Source organism: Pocillopora damicornis, chromosome 1, assembly GCF_964200805.1.
Source record: "Pocillopora damicornis chromosome 1, jaPocDami1.2, whole genome shotgun sequence".
NCBI lineage: Eukaryota > Metazoa > Cnidaria > Anthozoa > Scleractinia > Pocilloporidae > Pocillopora > Pocillopora damicornis.
The window spans coordinates 14,071,743-14,086,369 of record NC_142670.1 but is presented as its reverse complement, the minus strand read 5'-3'; the positions used below and the strand labels follow the sequence as shown (position 1 = coordinate 14,086,369).

Genomic DNA, 14,627 nt, shown 5'->3' with positions numbered 1-14,627 from the left:
TACCTTTTTGCTACCGTCGTAGTCCATTAAGACGGCAAAATGCGTCAAATGATTGCAGCTGCAGACTGTTTCGTCTGAGTTGCTTTTTGATGTAACTACATGGCATTCTTCCTCTGAAAAGCTGTCGGACATGAAAAAAAAGTAAAGTTAAAAAAATTTTCATAGTTTGGGGAAGAGGTGATTGACAATTTTGCCCTAAGATCTTCTTCCATTGTAGTCATAGCTACGAGAACGTTTCAATCAGACTTCCCCTCTCTAAAAAACGACAACATGTTGGCTTCCAGGAAAGTGATCATCTGCGCGAAAACATCTGAGAAAGTTCATTCACTCTCCCCCATACTTAATTTAAATTAAGAAGGAATAAATACAATACAATAACATATTGTAGTTTTTTTACCTTTTGTTGAGGCCACTCCAAAACATACAGCGCTTCTCCACAGTCAAGACCTTAAAATGGATTTTATCTTGTCAGAATAAATCAAAACAATGCATAGAAACTAATTTTCATGTTACCTTTAGGTTTCTGAACTTTAGGTTGACATTTTCTCGCAATGTCTCTGGCTTGGGGTCTACAGTTACGGCCATTATCCTGGAGTTGATATACCTATGAAGAAATTGTATTTGAAAATGGACCAGAACCAAGGAAGTAATATTACATATTTTTTGTAGATTCAAGCCAATATTTCATGAAGTGGAATGGTTAGAGACAAGCAGGGAGTCTTCCAACTTTCCAAAAAGGGTTTTTGGAAAGTTTATCAGTTCAGTTTAGTTGAACTTAGATCTTATGTGTTTCCGTGTTATGTTTTTTTGGAGGTAAACGACATGGAGTAATATGATAATAACGGCACCTTTGGTTGTCTGTTTCACTCCTGATGGCTTGATCTGTCAGAAGTAGGTCATGCAGATCCTTGTACACACACGCAATCACCATTGATCCTTTAAACCCCCAAGGATCAACAAAAAAACAACATTGAAATTTTTGTCAGGTTCTGAGGTATGTGACATTTTAGGGAAGGCGAATGATTAAAGAAGATAGACTATGTAAATTAAGGCTTTGTTTCAATGCAGAAATTTCGATTGGAGAAACCAAGGTAATACTAAAAGTTGTAAAGTTACCGCAGTAGTTCATATGAACCATTTTCCACAAAATTTGAAGAAGCGATATCGATTCTTGCTGGCCATTGTTGTTCCTCAAAGTGGAAGCCACTTGCATTCTGGCGATAGGCTTTTTGAATGACCAAAACTGTCGGAAAAAAAAGACAAATGAAAGCACTTACGGTGAAATTTGCACAAGCACATGTACACAAATATGCGTTTTGCGATGTACACAAATATTTCATGATCTTATTGAATGGACGTGTATTTTTTGTATCTTTTTTGCCCTTCAACGACTATTCGACGATTTCAACCATTTATAAAACATTTTTCAATGTAAAACTAATGAAAAAGTGAGTAGCAGTGGACGGAATAAAATTTTCAAAACTCAATTCGTTCCTCGAACCGTCTCTTTGGAGAACTATAGAGTTCCTTGGGGAGCTTTTACAAGTCCGGTTAAAAATCTTGCATTCATAAGCATCGCAGACGATAGGCCAATTTTGAGCGTAGTCTATACTATGAAGTAAGCGAAAAGTATTTGTAAGATTTGGCAATTTAGTAAAGTCTTACTCACCACTCTATTATTTAAGAAAAGTTTCAATAAACAGAGCGAGAAGAAGGGTTTCACAATTTAAAGGATTCCGATTCTCTCTTGTTGATTGTTCAAGAATACCTTGAATTTCCTTCCCCACCGTGAAAAATCAAAGTATCAAACAAATTAAAAGAACAGATGAATCAATGACATCCAACAATACCGTTTCTAAAAAGTTGGGCATATAACTCAGTTCTTACATTATCTAGCTAGAGGGAATTAGACCTCTCATTCGCTCAGTCAGCGAGTCAGTAAGTAACAAAGGAATCGACTTTGAAAGTAAACGGAATTGAGTGCCGCAACCTCACCCATTTTTGGGGTAACGATCCTTTCTGAAGGTTTCAATCCACTCTGGTGTCGCTTGCTATAATTAAGAGCAAATTTTTCAACGGCCTCTGCCACCTCAAAGATGGATTTTTCCAGTGTTTTAACCTCTTCTATGCCGTCCTTGTCTTTTGTGACATTCTTGATTTTTAAGATGAAATCTTCCAACACAGCTACCGTCTCCTACAATTACATAAAATATTTCCATGTCATTGACTAGCGAGTTTCATATATACAATTCATATCAAAGATGCGGAAAAAGTCCAGCAGGAGGCCCCAAATGGTGTTCAGGGTATTCATTGGCCAAAGAACTCTTTTAGGAGACTGGATTATTTTTTTAAGCCTCACCATTCTCACTTCATATGGCTTGAATGGTGGTTTATCCTTAAAGATTATATATTTATAGGTTATTTCACGGTTGGTGAGCGCATACGATTTTTACACAACGAGTTAATAAAAATCGTACAAGCGAACTAACCGTCAAATAACTTATTTATTAGATACATACCGAGATTCAAAGGTGAACAGAACTCAAAGATGAACATATCTTTATCTTCTTTGGAAGGAAAACAACGCACGGTCAAGCCGCCTCACAGTTCTCGTCTCGCCTTTCAAAACAAGAAATTAGTGGAAGAGAGCAACATCGTGTTTGCTCTTTTTCTTGGTGTTTTCATTTTCCTGTCCGTCTATGAACTCTTCTACTGACGAATCTAGGCTCTGAGAATAGTCAGTCTGATTTGAAGCCATCTTTCCAAAGAAAAATGCGCCTAAGCTCTTAGAATGTGCTATTTGTCAGTCAAGAGGAACGGCGAGTGAGCGACACAGTTTTGTTCACCAGTGAAAATAATGATACAGCCATTGGGAGTGTCGATACGTCGTTTTTCATTGGTAAAAAAATCGTAATACCAATCAGCTGGCTTCTCTAGCGTGAAGAGACTATTTTTATCTCGATGCCTTTTGGCGCGTAAATCTCGCTATGTATGTAATAATTACTTTTTATCGTTTATATATCAAAGTTAAAAAGCCGTTAAGTTATGAACATTGGATGCCTGTATGGAACTCTTTCTGGTAATATTTAATCCACGTAATTTTGAAACATACTCCTTTGCCTAAAATTAAAAAAAAATGTGTCACCGAGAAGATCCTGAAAAGTGACATGCATAAAAACGGTAAATGACTATTTAGAAAACATATCAACTGCGATGGCGATGGGGACAGCGATGGCGACAGCGATGGCGACAGCGATGGCGACAGCGATGGCGACAGCGATGGCGACGGTGACGGCGACGATGACGGCGATGGAGATAGCGATGGCGAGGTTGAGGTCGACGGCGAGAGCGAGGGCGAGGATGAGGGGAAGAGCGATGGCGATGGCGATGGGGAGGGCGATGGCGACAACGAGGGCGATGGCGAGGGTAGTGTAGGTATTGATGAATCTTTAAGGAAAAATAAACATCAAGATTATATCACAAGATAAAATTACCTAAGTATTACACTTGAGGGCAAAAATGCAGACGGAAAGCAAAGTAACAAAATGGCCGCTATGAACGATCAAAACTCTTAAATCCACTCGATTGGTTATACAGAGCACTCTCGTTGTTTCCTTTACATTATATTCGTCTTTCGCACACGTCTGGTATGATCGATGCTAAGATAGGGATGTAAGATGTTTTTCAAAAATACTAGTAAATGAGGTAATGATGCAATAATACATTCCTTAATCACTGGTTTAACATATAATACGAATACACATTTTGCCCAGTTTTTGTTATTTCCACTCGCCCCTACGGGACTCGGAAAATGCCACGCAAGTCGCAAAATATCCGCGCGTATTAATTGTTAAACCACTGAGTATGACGTATTAATTTCTTATTTCATCTTGAGCTGGTTGATATAAATTTACCGAAGCCTTCTAACATAATTATTTAGTTTTCGTGTAACAACGGTTTGTTTGTTTGTTTTTTGTTTTTTCTAACTGGCACACTCTCAGGAAAACTTGGGAAAAAGGCGACCCTGATTTTTCAATTAACAAAAGCCTAATTTCTAGTCGTCGAAAGTATCAAAAGCACCGTAATGCTTGGGTGGGGCAGGCAGATTTAAGAAAAGAGTCGAGTTAAACAAAAGAAATCACAGCGGTGACTGTCAACGCTTGCAAGTGAACCTTGCAAAACACGCGGAAACTTTCTAGATCTTCGCTCTTACGACATGGGTGGCCGACGGTCAATAATAAGGAGAAGGGTAGGGGTAGGGTTAGGGGTAGGGGAATCGATATTACGCCTGTCCGAGGTCATCATTATTTTGCAAAACCCGTTTGCCTACGATCGGAGTTCCTGATTGGTGTAGTTAAGCTTCAGCTGTGAATCATAGGCCAAATGTGTCATTTGGACATTTAGCTCTTGCGGGAAAATGCGAAAGATGGCAAACTCTGTAAATAATGAAGTTGTTAGTTTCGATTCCGCTTTCGAGGAAGCACTTAAGTGTCTTTCGGAATTTAATATAGCGCATTAAAATCGGAACAAAAAGAAGCAATTTCTACACTGGTTCTGGAAAGTATCTACTGGCCGCATTGCCAACTGGCTTTGGGAAAAACCTGATACTTCAGTTATTGGTTTGCATGAGAGAAACCTTCGAGCGTAGTTGTCGTTTGTCAGCTTCGTTAACGTACTGTTTATGATCAAATGGATTAACGGTAGCTACGCACACGATTTGTCGTTTGGACGACATAGAGTGCGAAAACTATCAACTCGTATTTGCGTCAGCAAAGGACGTTTTGGATGCTTTTTATCGTTGATGAAAATAGTGGCCACACCGTTTCACCAGAGCGTGCCGATTTGCATCAAACAAATCATGGCATGTAAACCTTCGGGTGCTGTTGTTTGTGCTTCAAAGATACATCTTTCTTCACTATGGCGTCCGCCATCTCTGGCTTGCCTTTCTGAATTAGTTAATTTCTTAGCAGGTAAGATTATCTGTGAGTTCACGTAATTTTGGTAGTTGAGATTTTGAATATCAATTAGTTACTCGTTGAGCTGACACCTCCCCCTCCCCCGCCCCCTTTTCTTCCTTCTTCCTCTCCCAGCTGAGTAGACTTCGAAAAAACGTAAAGTTTTTATAAATGTCCAACCGGAGATTTGTAGTTAACCTTATACAGTTGTTACGGGAAAGTTTGTCGGAAAAAAGAGCAAAAATTTAAAGAACACGGGACAATCTCAAAAGATTATTAAAAGTTGTGAAACGCACAATTTCGATCGCTGTTCTTCCAGCTGCAGCCGATGGAAAGAAGGATAATAGTAGAGCGATCATACGGGATTTGAATCCATGACCTCTGAGTTGCTGGTGTCGCGCTCTACCAACAGAGCTAACAAGCCAACTGGGAAATGAATTTTTCTAAGGCCTTATTTTCACTACTACTCAAGAAGAGTTCACAACTGCGAGGATTGCCTCTATATTCCTTTCTTCAACCGCAGTGCACATATATGATTTTCATATATTTACAGTCATGTAATAATGCTGATGATTTACACGGGAAAGTATTTTTTTATACAACTAATTTTGATAACAAACGATGAACATCAAAACCCTCTACCTCACTGAAGCAAAAATTAGAATTAGGTATCGTTTTACAGGTGGAAATTGTGGATATCAGGGTAGTAGCACCGTTATCCCTTGACCTTTTTGTTTTGTTCTCCAACTTACGTTTTAAATCACAATCCGATGTAATTCTGGCAGGAAGTCTATGACTAATTATTAGTAAAATCTGTCACATATTATCGTTTTTTTCCCGTTCATTTTAAGGCGCATAAATGTTAATCTTGGAATTACACTGCCTAACCTGTTCCTAGCAAATCCAAATTTTAAATCCAAAATGTTTTAGCTCGCAGCAATACGAAAGGACAATGCTTCTCTAAGCAAATTACTCGGGTATCTTTTGGTCTCCAAAATTTTGTGAGGATTTTTCCATATTCTTGGGTGTTACTGCGGAACCCGTATAATATATATATATACATATATATATATTTATCACATAAACTGCGGTGTTATACAGGGATTTCCGGCCCTGAGAAAAGCCGTAACAACACACGTGCAAAAATATCGTATTTTTTCGTGTGTTGATATAGCCAATCAGCTGCTGACACTCGCCTGACTCACGCGCCTTTGGCGCCACTCGGTCAAGTTGATAAACGATTGGCAAAGGCTTCACGATTCTCAATACAAGTTGTTTGTCGGAGCTTTCTCGAATTATGGCGGCTAAAACACTAAAAAATCTGTATTGCTGACAGACAGTGAGGTTCAAACTTTCATAGAGAGGAAGAAAACCAATATACTAAAAGAAAAACCAAAAGTTACGTATTCAGTGGCTTTGGTATTAGCATTTCTTTCGGCTGAGAATGAAAATCGACAACTGGAGGATTTGCCACTGGCCGATTTTGGCCGTTTACCTGAGAGACTTTTTCTGTCAGTAAGGACAAAGTCAATAAATGAGAATTTTGTAAATTGAAAATTACGACCATTGTTGTTTTTGTAATCATGATTCAACGCATTTTTCCATCTCAGGAGTTAGCGCCAACGCTCTTTACGATTGTTATTCGGGGATTGTCGATTCATTTCTTTTCATTTATAAGTGAAGTGGGCTTTTCTTCTCAGTAAAGGACTATTGTGGTTATACAGTCCGGGTCATAACCATTTCTGGATAATTGATGACGTCACCAACATGGATGTCGTAGTGGGACCTCGAGGAAACTCAGTCATTACTTTATTCGAGCCCTAACGACTTTGTTCCCTACCCATATCCCATGAAACCTTGCAAAATTACAGAAGACAAGCAATTACACACAACAAGCTAAGAACTGATGGTGGTTGCGATGACGAGAAGGAAAAATTGAGATGAAAAGTCGGATGGAGGTCCATGTTGCGAAGGGCTCAATCGAGGAATAACCTCTCTTTAGTTGAGGTTTTCAGGTATGCAACATTTTTTTTTTATTCCTAAAAAAATCTTTTAAAAAACTAGAATAAATTTGCTTCCAATTTGTCAAAATTCCAATCGAGTGCACGAGGTCTTTGCTCGAGTGCACGAATGTTGAAAGTCTGTTAGTGTGCAAACTACTAGAAGGATTCCTTTGTTCAGATCCATCGGAGTATCGTGTAAACCATAAATTTTAACAACACGTTGTGGCCGGCCAATTGAAAGTAAAAGGACAATTATTTATCGGACCTTTATAAGCCTACATTGTGAATTTCAGATGAAGCCAACAGCAAGGATGAACACAAAAGAGAATAACTAATAATGTCTCTTTTGAATTATTCTCCTTTGTATCTGAAAGTAAAGTTTCTTACTTATCTCATTTTACAAAAGAAAAAAAATATATATATATATACATAGAGAGAGAGAAAAAGAGGGAGAGAGAGAATAATACATGGGCGCGTAGATATGGAATTTCTCTTCTCGTGTTCAGCTCGACATCTCACTCGTTTGCTGCGCTCACTCGTGTGCTATCGTGTTAAACACTCGACGAGAAATTCCATATCTACGCACCCATGTATTATTCTCTCTCCCTCTTTTTCTCTCTCTCTATGTATATATATATATATATATTTTTTTTTTTTTTCTCTTTTGTAAAATGAGATAAGTAAGAAAATTTACTTTCGGGTACAAAGGAGAATAATTTAAAAGAGACATATTTTAATTGTCCATGACGTCCAACTTGGCGAGCAATCAGCAGTCATCTACCCTGAGTGTTAATAATTGAACAATAATTTGAAAGCTAAAAAGGTTTGGGTTCCGCGATATTTGAATATCGCCTTATGCGAAGGCTTTCAGTGAACCTTTGGGCTGGAATTCATATTTTAATTGTCCATGACGTCCAACTTGGCGAGCAATCAGCAGTCATCTACCCTGAGTGTTAATAATTGAACAATAATTTGAAAGCTAAAAAGGTTTGGGTTCCGCGATATTTGAATATCGCCTTATGCGAAGGCTTTCAGTGAACCTTTGGGCTGGAATTCATTGTACATGACCCTCGAATGAGGAACACGAGGAACACGAGGCGTAAAGTAACATCATCGCCCGTGATGCTCGTAGATCTAGAATTTCGGGGTGATCCAATAAAAATGACTAATAAGAGGACTTTATTGAAAGCCAAAGACATAATTTTTTAATTAAGCTTAAATCAAAAAAGGTTCTCCGTGAGGCTGTAAGGAGTTCCATTCCAGAATTTTAATACGTAAAGATTGTTTAATTTTAAGGGTTGTTTTAAATGTTTTTCTGTGAGTGCACGTCACTTTAACCCCTGAGCTCGTTCAGAAAATCAGATATCGAAATTCATGAATACTAATGGTGTTTTAACTTGCGATGAAAAAGGAAAAAGTACACCAATTCAACCATTTTTTTTCCAAACCCCGAATCGAATGTTAAATTTTGCATCTGTTGAACTTAATGCCATTTTAAGTACACCCTTATGATTAAGTTCGATCTCTTGTCTAAGCACGGCGAACGTTCAGCAGCTATCTGAAGGGGAGACGTGTTTCCCTTTTGACATCTTGTCATAGTGGCATAAAACGATAGCAATTGAACTATCCTAAATATGGCTGCCAAAGCTGTTGTATAGACAACCATGACGGAAACAACATGACCACCGCATGAATGTCTCGTTTGTGCTATTTGCTTTCTGATTACTTTGCTCCGTATGAAGGGCTTCAGGAATCCAATTTATAAGAGATCCTTCTCTAATTATAAACTAAGAGTTTAATGCGGGCATCTTTAGAGTCTGGTGTGTTTTGTTTTAATTAATAGTGCCATATAGCCGCCATCTGACATTTTTTTCTCGGATCGGTTTGGCTGAGTTTTACAGGAAGTTCCAAATCGATATGAATGTCTCGCATATGGAAAGTCGAGAAATAATTAAGGTGGTATAAACCAGCGCACAAGTATTAAAAAAGCATTTGCAGACTTTATTGGACTCAGTCGTACTCATCTCGCAATTAATCAAGCGCACGATACTATTATAGGTTGCTGTCAATACCTGTCTTTACACTTATACGAATGTATCATTCCGGGTAATTCTTTTTTCAATTATTTGGTATTGTATGGAAAGCCAAGAATATATAGAAAATTATAATAATGATAATGGTGATAATACAAAGATCCCCAAGTTTTGCTTTAATGATCAACAAATAGTTTAGAAAGGACATCTGTAGAGTTTGGTATGTTTCATCATTAAAGTTCCGTTGGTTTAAAAATCCAAATCAATATTTCACAAATTGCAAGTCGATTTCGACGGTGTAATAGCTACAGCAGAACAAACAGGAATAACTAGCTTCGTACTTACCCAGCACACAATGCATTGAAAGCGCTTTGAAAATTTTGCCGGAGTCAGTTTCATTTATCATCCACTTCATCGTGCCTAAGATATGCAAAGGTTACTCTTAAGAGCTATCGTTACACTTAAATTTGATTCACCTCGCTTGAGAGTTTTGAATTTGCGGCATCCTCATAAAAAGCCTTTCGTACGAGTTAGATTTTAATGCAAATCATGATCTCTGATCACATGTTCATGGCGTTCGTCTCCATTTTTTTTTCTGTCATACACGGACCAATAGACAAAAAGCAACTTGCACTAGATGTGGAGTATTGTTTTTCTTAATACAATCGAAAATTTTCACAGCATTAAAATACTTTTTATAGTTCAAGTTTTGCAGAGCAGTGGCTAAAAAAATAATTGATATTAAGAATGATTATTTCTTTCTGAGCTCTACTAAATAACATTGTCTTAAACAAACTTCTCCTTTATCAACCGCCAGCTAAACCTAATATGCCATCAGTTCGTATGCATAAATAGAAATGATTATTATCTATTCATCTCGCCTATGACATGCTGTGCGTTTCATTTGGTGGGTCTAATTACTTCGTATGCCTTGATCTTTGATGAACTAACTCGCGCATGTATTAATTAACATGTATCGGCAAACTCTGAGTCGAAGGATTTCTTCTCGGTTTTCTTAGATCATAAGTTCGATGTGAGTTTACACCAGGTTGATCGTTAACTGATCAGAAAACCAACAGAGGCTAACGGCTTAGTGTTCAGCCTCCAAAACAACTCTCCCCTGAAAAAGCGTCAGACCACCTCTTTTGTGTCCAAATGTTCGAATTCCAACATTTTAGAAGGAGCGGTGGAGTCAAAAGCTCTCAGTGCGAGACGTTCCTGGGTCATAGTGAGGCGCTCTGTGGGCAAGACATTCTAATCTCCTAGTATCTCTCCACGACCATGAAATAATTGATTATTTATTCTGGAATATTCCCTTATCCTAGCTGCAATGTATTTAGTCAATCGAAGCCTGAAGCGCTTTAACTTATCGCATTTGAGCGCTGTAGAGAGAAATGTACTTGTATATTCCAGAATAATTATTTTTTTGTAAACATCTTCCGTCTTAATCGTACGCTTCATCATTCATGTTTATTTATAAATAGGTATGACGTAACCTTGACTGTCCTTAACTGTTGGCACATCGACAAAATCGACTCCTTCCCTTACTTCTTGAAATTTTTCTTCGATGCTACGTCTCCGCTGTAGTGATATTTGAAAATCAGGCCCATGGAAATATTCGGCATTTCTATCGCTATGCTTTTTCCTTTAAATTGCATACTCTGTGTAAAAGTTCTTTAATCGTTGTTTAATGATGTCTGCCGAATAGTTTATAATCTCTTGGTTTATGCCATTTCTGGCTAAAATTGCCTGAATTTACGTCCAAATTAATCCATGTATTTTCGATTCAAAACGATACTCCTTTCTTAGGAATCCGAAAAAAATGGGTAAATATAACTGATCCACAAAAGATCGAGTCATAAGGGGTTTTTTTAGTTCTTTCAAAACTAGTCGTTTATTTATTCAAATATTTACATATTCATCTACTTATTCATTAAGCAACAGCATTGAATGTCAGCGCTAGCTGCTAAGACTATTAGTATTAATTGTTATAAAACGATTTAACCTACAGAAAGAGCATTATCTATCAACAAACCCAAATAATTTATTGAACAACTTGTAATATTCTTACCAAGGAACGTCTCTTAAAGGAGGTAGAGTAATTATCCCTAAATAAAGTGATTGAAGCCCACCACAATTTATTAGCTCACCCCTGACACAATCTCATGGTTGTCCTCAAAGTTCCTCGAAATTTACAATCTTCCATAGTAGCTCTCTCTCAGTATAGCTTTCGGAAAAGTCAGTCACTCCCGACAACAACAAGTACTACTGCTGCACTGAGTCCTAATGTACAAATCATTCCTCAAAATTCTGGAAGCTCACAACACAATTAGATTGGTAGTGTTACATCATAACTACGTAACCTAGTAAAATTCTCGAGAAGTTCCTTGGTATGAATGTCGGCATGACTAGGCATTCTAAATTTCTGTGGTCTTATTCGAAGGACAGTCATAAAGATACTAAGCCATTAGAAATTTTAATCTATAGATTGGTTTATTTCGATGAATCTTTCCTGCAAACATATGATCGCCTAGAAAATACACTTATAATCATAAAGAAGATAGGTTACAATTACAAGTAGTTGAGTGCTTAAACAATAATGAAGAGAATGACTTCTTTTTGTCTGCAGATTGTAACTCAGACCGATCGCAACCGACTAATAGCTGATTATACTAAGTAATTGACTGTTATTTACGGCTGGCTGGATCCAGTTATTTAGGTCAAGGCGATTTCGATTCAAATTCAGCTCAAGACTGCAATTCAACTGCCCATACATTTCCAACCTCACTTGGATTGACGTGTGGGCTCTTCTTTGTGGAATTGTGGAATGGAAAAACGATGTTCATCTTTCTTTCAAATCGCTCTCTGATCTGCAGATAGACGAGCAACAAGGAATATGGTTCTTAGCACTCGGATATTTTATCGAAACACTAAGACTTGATGAAATGCAGTTGGTGTAGAATCAGTCTAATGTTTTTTCTTACCTGAGTGTCTCGCATACTGTGTAAAGCGAAAATCAGGAGACCCTGCAGCATAAACATGATTTAAAGTTCATTACTTTTTACAACATTCAAAAACACTGGTCAAATTTCTATTAAGATTTCCAAGAAGGAGGGAAAATTGCATATCTCATAAATGGAGAAGAATCTGTTGCATAGTTAACAGCTTTTTTTTCTCAGAATTCTAATAAATATCAACTGACCAATGTAATGGTGTCTCTCACGATTAGCCTGACCCTAAGTAAAATAATAATAGGGACTGAATGACTTGAGAGTTACCATCGAACACTGACCTGAGTAGAGTTGAGTATGGTGAAGATGTAAGCGAAAGCTTTATGTACAGGCGAAAGTAGACCAAATAGCCATGTGACACCCAGCAGGGGAATCATCACCACGCATGCTTTGATGCCTAGTCTAGGAGTTGAAAAAAAACATTTCTTTAGTTTCCTTTGACAATTAATTTCATCGTTAGATATTGTGTTAAAGAATGGGGAAGTTGGGCGAATATGCCTCAAAAGCAATCTCTTCTACCAGTTTGTTTTAGTTTTACGTTGGGAATCTTACCGTATTTGCTGAAAATGGTTGTCTTCCGCTGTTGGCTGCACCAAATTGGTCATCTCCTTTATGACTCGTACGAGTATCAACATATTGAGCTGAAGAATACAATAGAAATAAATTAGGTATTAGGAAATGGTAGTTGAATCGCCAAGGTAAGAGCGGATCCTTTCTCGCAAAAAACGTCACCAGTCTGGTAACAAGGGTTGGGTACAGAGTCTTCTACAGGGAATAGAACTTCCAACCGGGGAACCTAGATTATGAGCTTAGATCCTTTACCAAAGAGCTAAAGAAATCGCGAACAAGTGTCCACACTAAATGAACTACGCTGAGTGAACCTCATGTTAAATAATATAAATTCAATATCTCCACCTCTTTCTGCTCCTTTTCCCTTTTGCAATATTGCTTTATGAGTTATTTTTGCACTAGAATCATATCTTGAAAGTGAAATGTGATCATCGCAGTAAATTTTCCAATTTAAGCAATTGGAAAGAAGAAGCCTGAAAAAAAAAAATCAGGGCTTCAACGGGATTTGAACCCGTGACCTCCGCGATACCGGTGCGATGCTCTACCAACTGAGCTATGAAGCCACACATTGGGAGCGAGGTCAATTTATTGAGTTCATATCTTCCCGTGCAGTGAAATGATGTGGAGTTTATATGAAATAATTCATATTTGTACTGCGGTTGTAGATGAAAGTGAAATGTGATCATCGCAGTAAATTTTCCAATTTAAGCAATTGGAAAGAAGAAGCCTGAAAAAAAAAAAAAAAAATCATCTACAACCGCAGTACAAATATGGCAAAATGCGTCAAATGATTGCAACTGCAAACTGTTTCTTCTGAGTTGCTTTTTGATGTAACTACATGGCATCCTTCCTCTGAAAAGCTGTCAGACATAAAAAAAAATGTAAAGTTAACAAAGGGCACAAAATTATTCATTGTTTGGGGAAGACGTGATGTTTGACAATTTTGCGCTAAGATTTTCTTAGTTGCGAGGACATTTCAATCAGACTTCCTCTCTCTAAAAAAAACGACATGTTGCTTTCTAGGAAAGTGTTAATCTGCGCGAAAGTTCATTCATTCTCCTCCATCATTGATTTAATTTTAGAAGGAATAAATACTATACAATAATATATTGTAGTATTTTTACCTTTTGCTGAGGCCACTCCAAAACATACAGCGCTTCTCTGCTGTCAAGACCTGAAAATGCGTTTTATCTTGTCAGAATAAATCAAAACAACACACAGCAACTAATTTTCACGTTACCTTTAGGTTTTTGAACTTTAGGATGACATTTTCTTCTAATTTCTCTGGCTTGGGGTCCATAGTTACGGCCATTATCCTGGAGTTGATATACCTATGAAGAAATTGTATTTGAAAATGGACCAGAATCGAGGAAGCAATATTACATACTTTTGGTAGATTCAAGCCAATTTTTCATGAAGGTGAAATGGTCAGAGACAAACAGGGAAGCTTCCAACCTTAATTAGGGTTTTTGGAAAGTTTCTCAGTTCAGTTTAGTTAAACTTAGATCTTATGTGTTTCCGTGTTATGTGTTTTTGGGGGTAAACGACATGGAGTAAGACGAAAATAACAGCACCTTTGGTGGTCTGTTTCACTTCTTATGACTTGATCTGTCAGGAGTAGGTCATGCAGATCCTTGTACACACACGCAACCACCATTGATCCTTTAAAACCCCCAAGAATCAACAAAAGAAGTTATCAAACAACAACATAAAAGACGCAAAATTGAAAGTTTTATCAGGCTCTGAGGTATGTGAATTTTAGCAGGCGAATGATTTAAGAAGATAGACTATGTAAACTAAGAAAGCGCCTTCATATGAGGCTTTGTTTCAATATAGAAATTTCTATTGGAGAAATCAAGGTAATACTAAAAGTTGTGAAGTTACCACAATAGTTGATACGAACCATTTTCCTCAAAATTTGAAGAAGGGATATCGATTCTCGCTCGCCATTGTTGTTCCTCAAAGTGGAAGCCACTTGCATTCTTGCGATAGGCTTTTTGAATGACCAAAACTATCGGAAAAAAAAAGACAAATGAAAGCAGTTACGGTGAAATT

At 37.6% G+C, this 14,627-nt stretch overlaps 1 protein-coding gene across 1 annotated transcript in view; it reads right to left on the bottom strand.

Annotated features, from left to right (window-relative positions):
• Nucleotides 1-14,627, bottom strand: part of LOC149052180 (uncharacterized) — a 65,829-nt gene that overhangs the window by 28,772 nt on the left and 22,430 nt on the right. The window contains exons 8-11 of the mRNA XM_089180363.1: nucleotides 14,476-14,583; nucleotides 14,147-14,234; nucleotides 13,813-13,903; nucleotides 13,697-13,746 (exon numbers count right to left, since the gene is read on the bottom strand). Of these exons, the coding sequence (XP_089036489.1) occupies nucleotides 13,697-13,746; nucleotides 13,813-13,903; nucleotides 14,147-14,234; nucleotides 14,476-14,583 (337 nt within the window). The remainder of the gene's footprint in view (nucleotides 1-13,696; nucleotides 13,747-13,812; nucleotides 13,904-14,146; nucleotides 14,235-14,475; nucleotides 14,584-14,627) is intronic.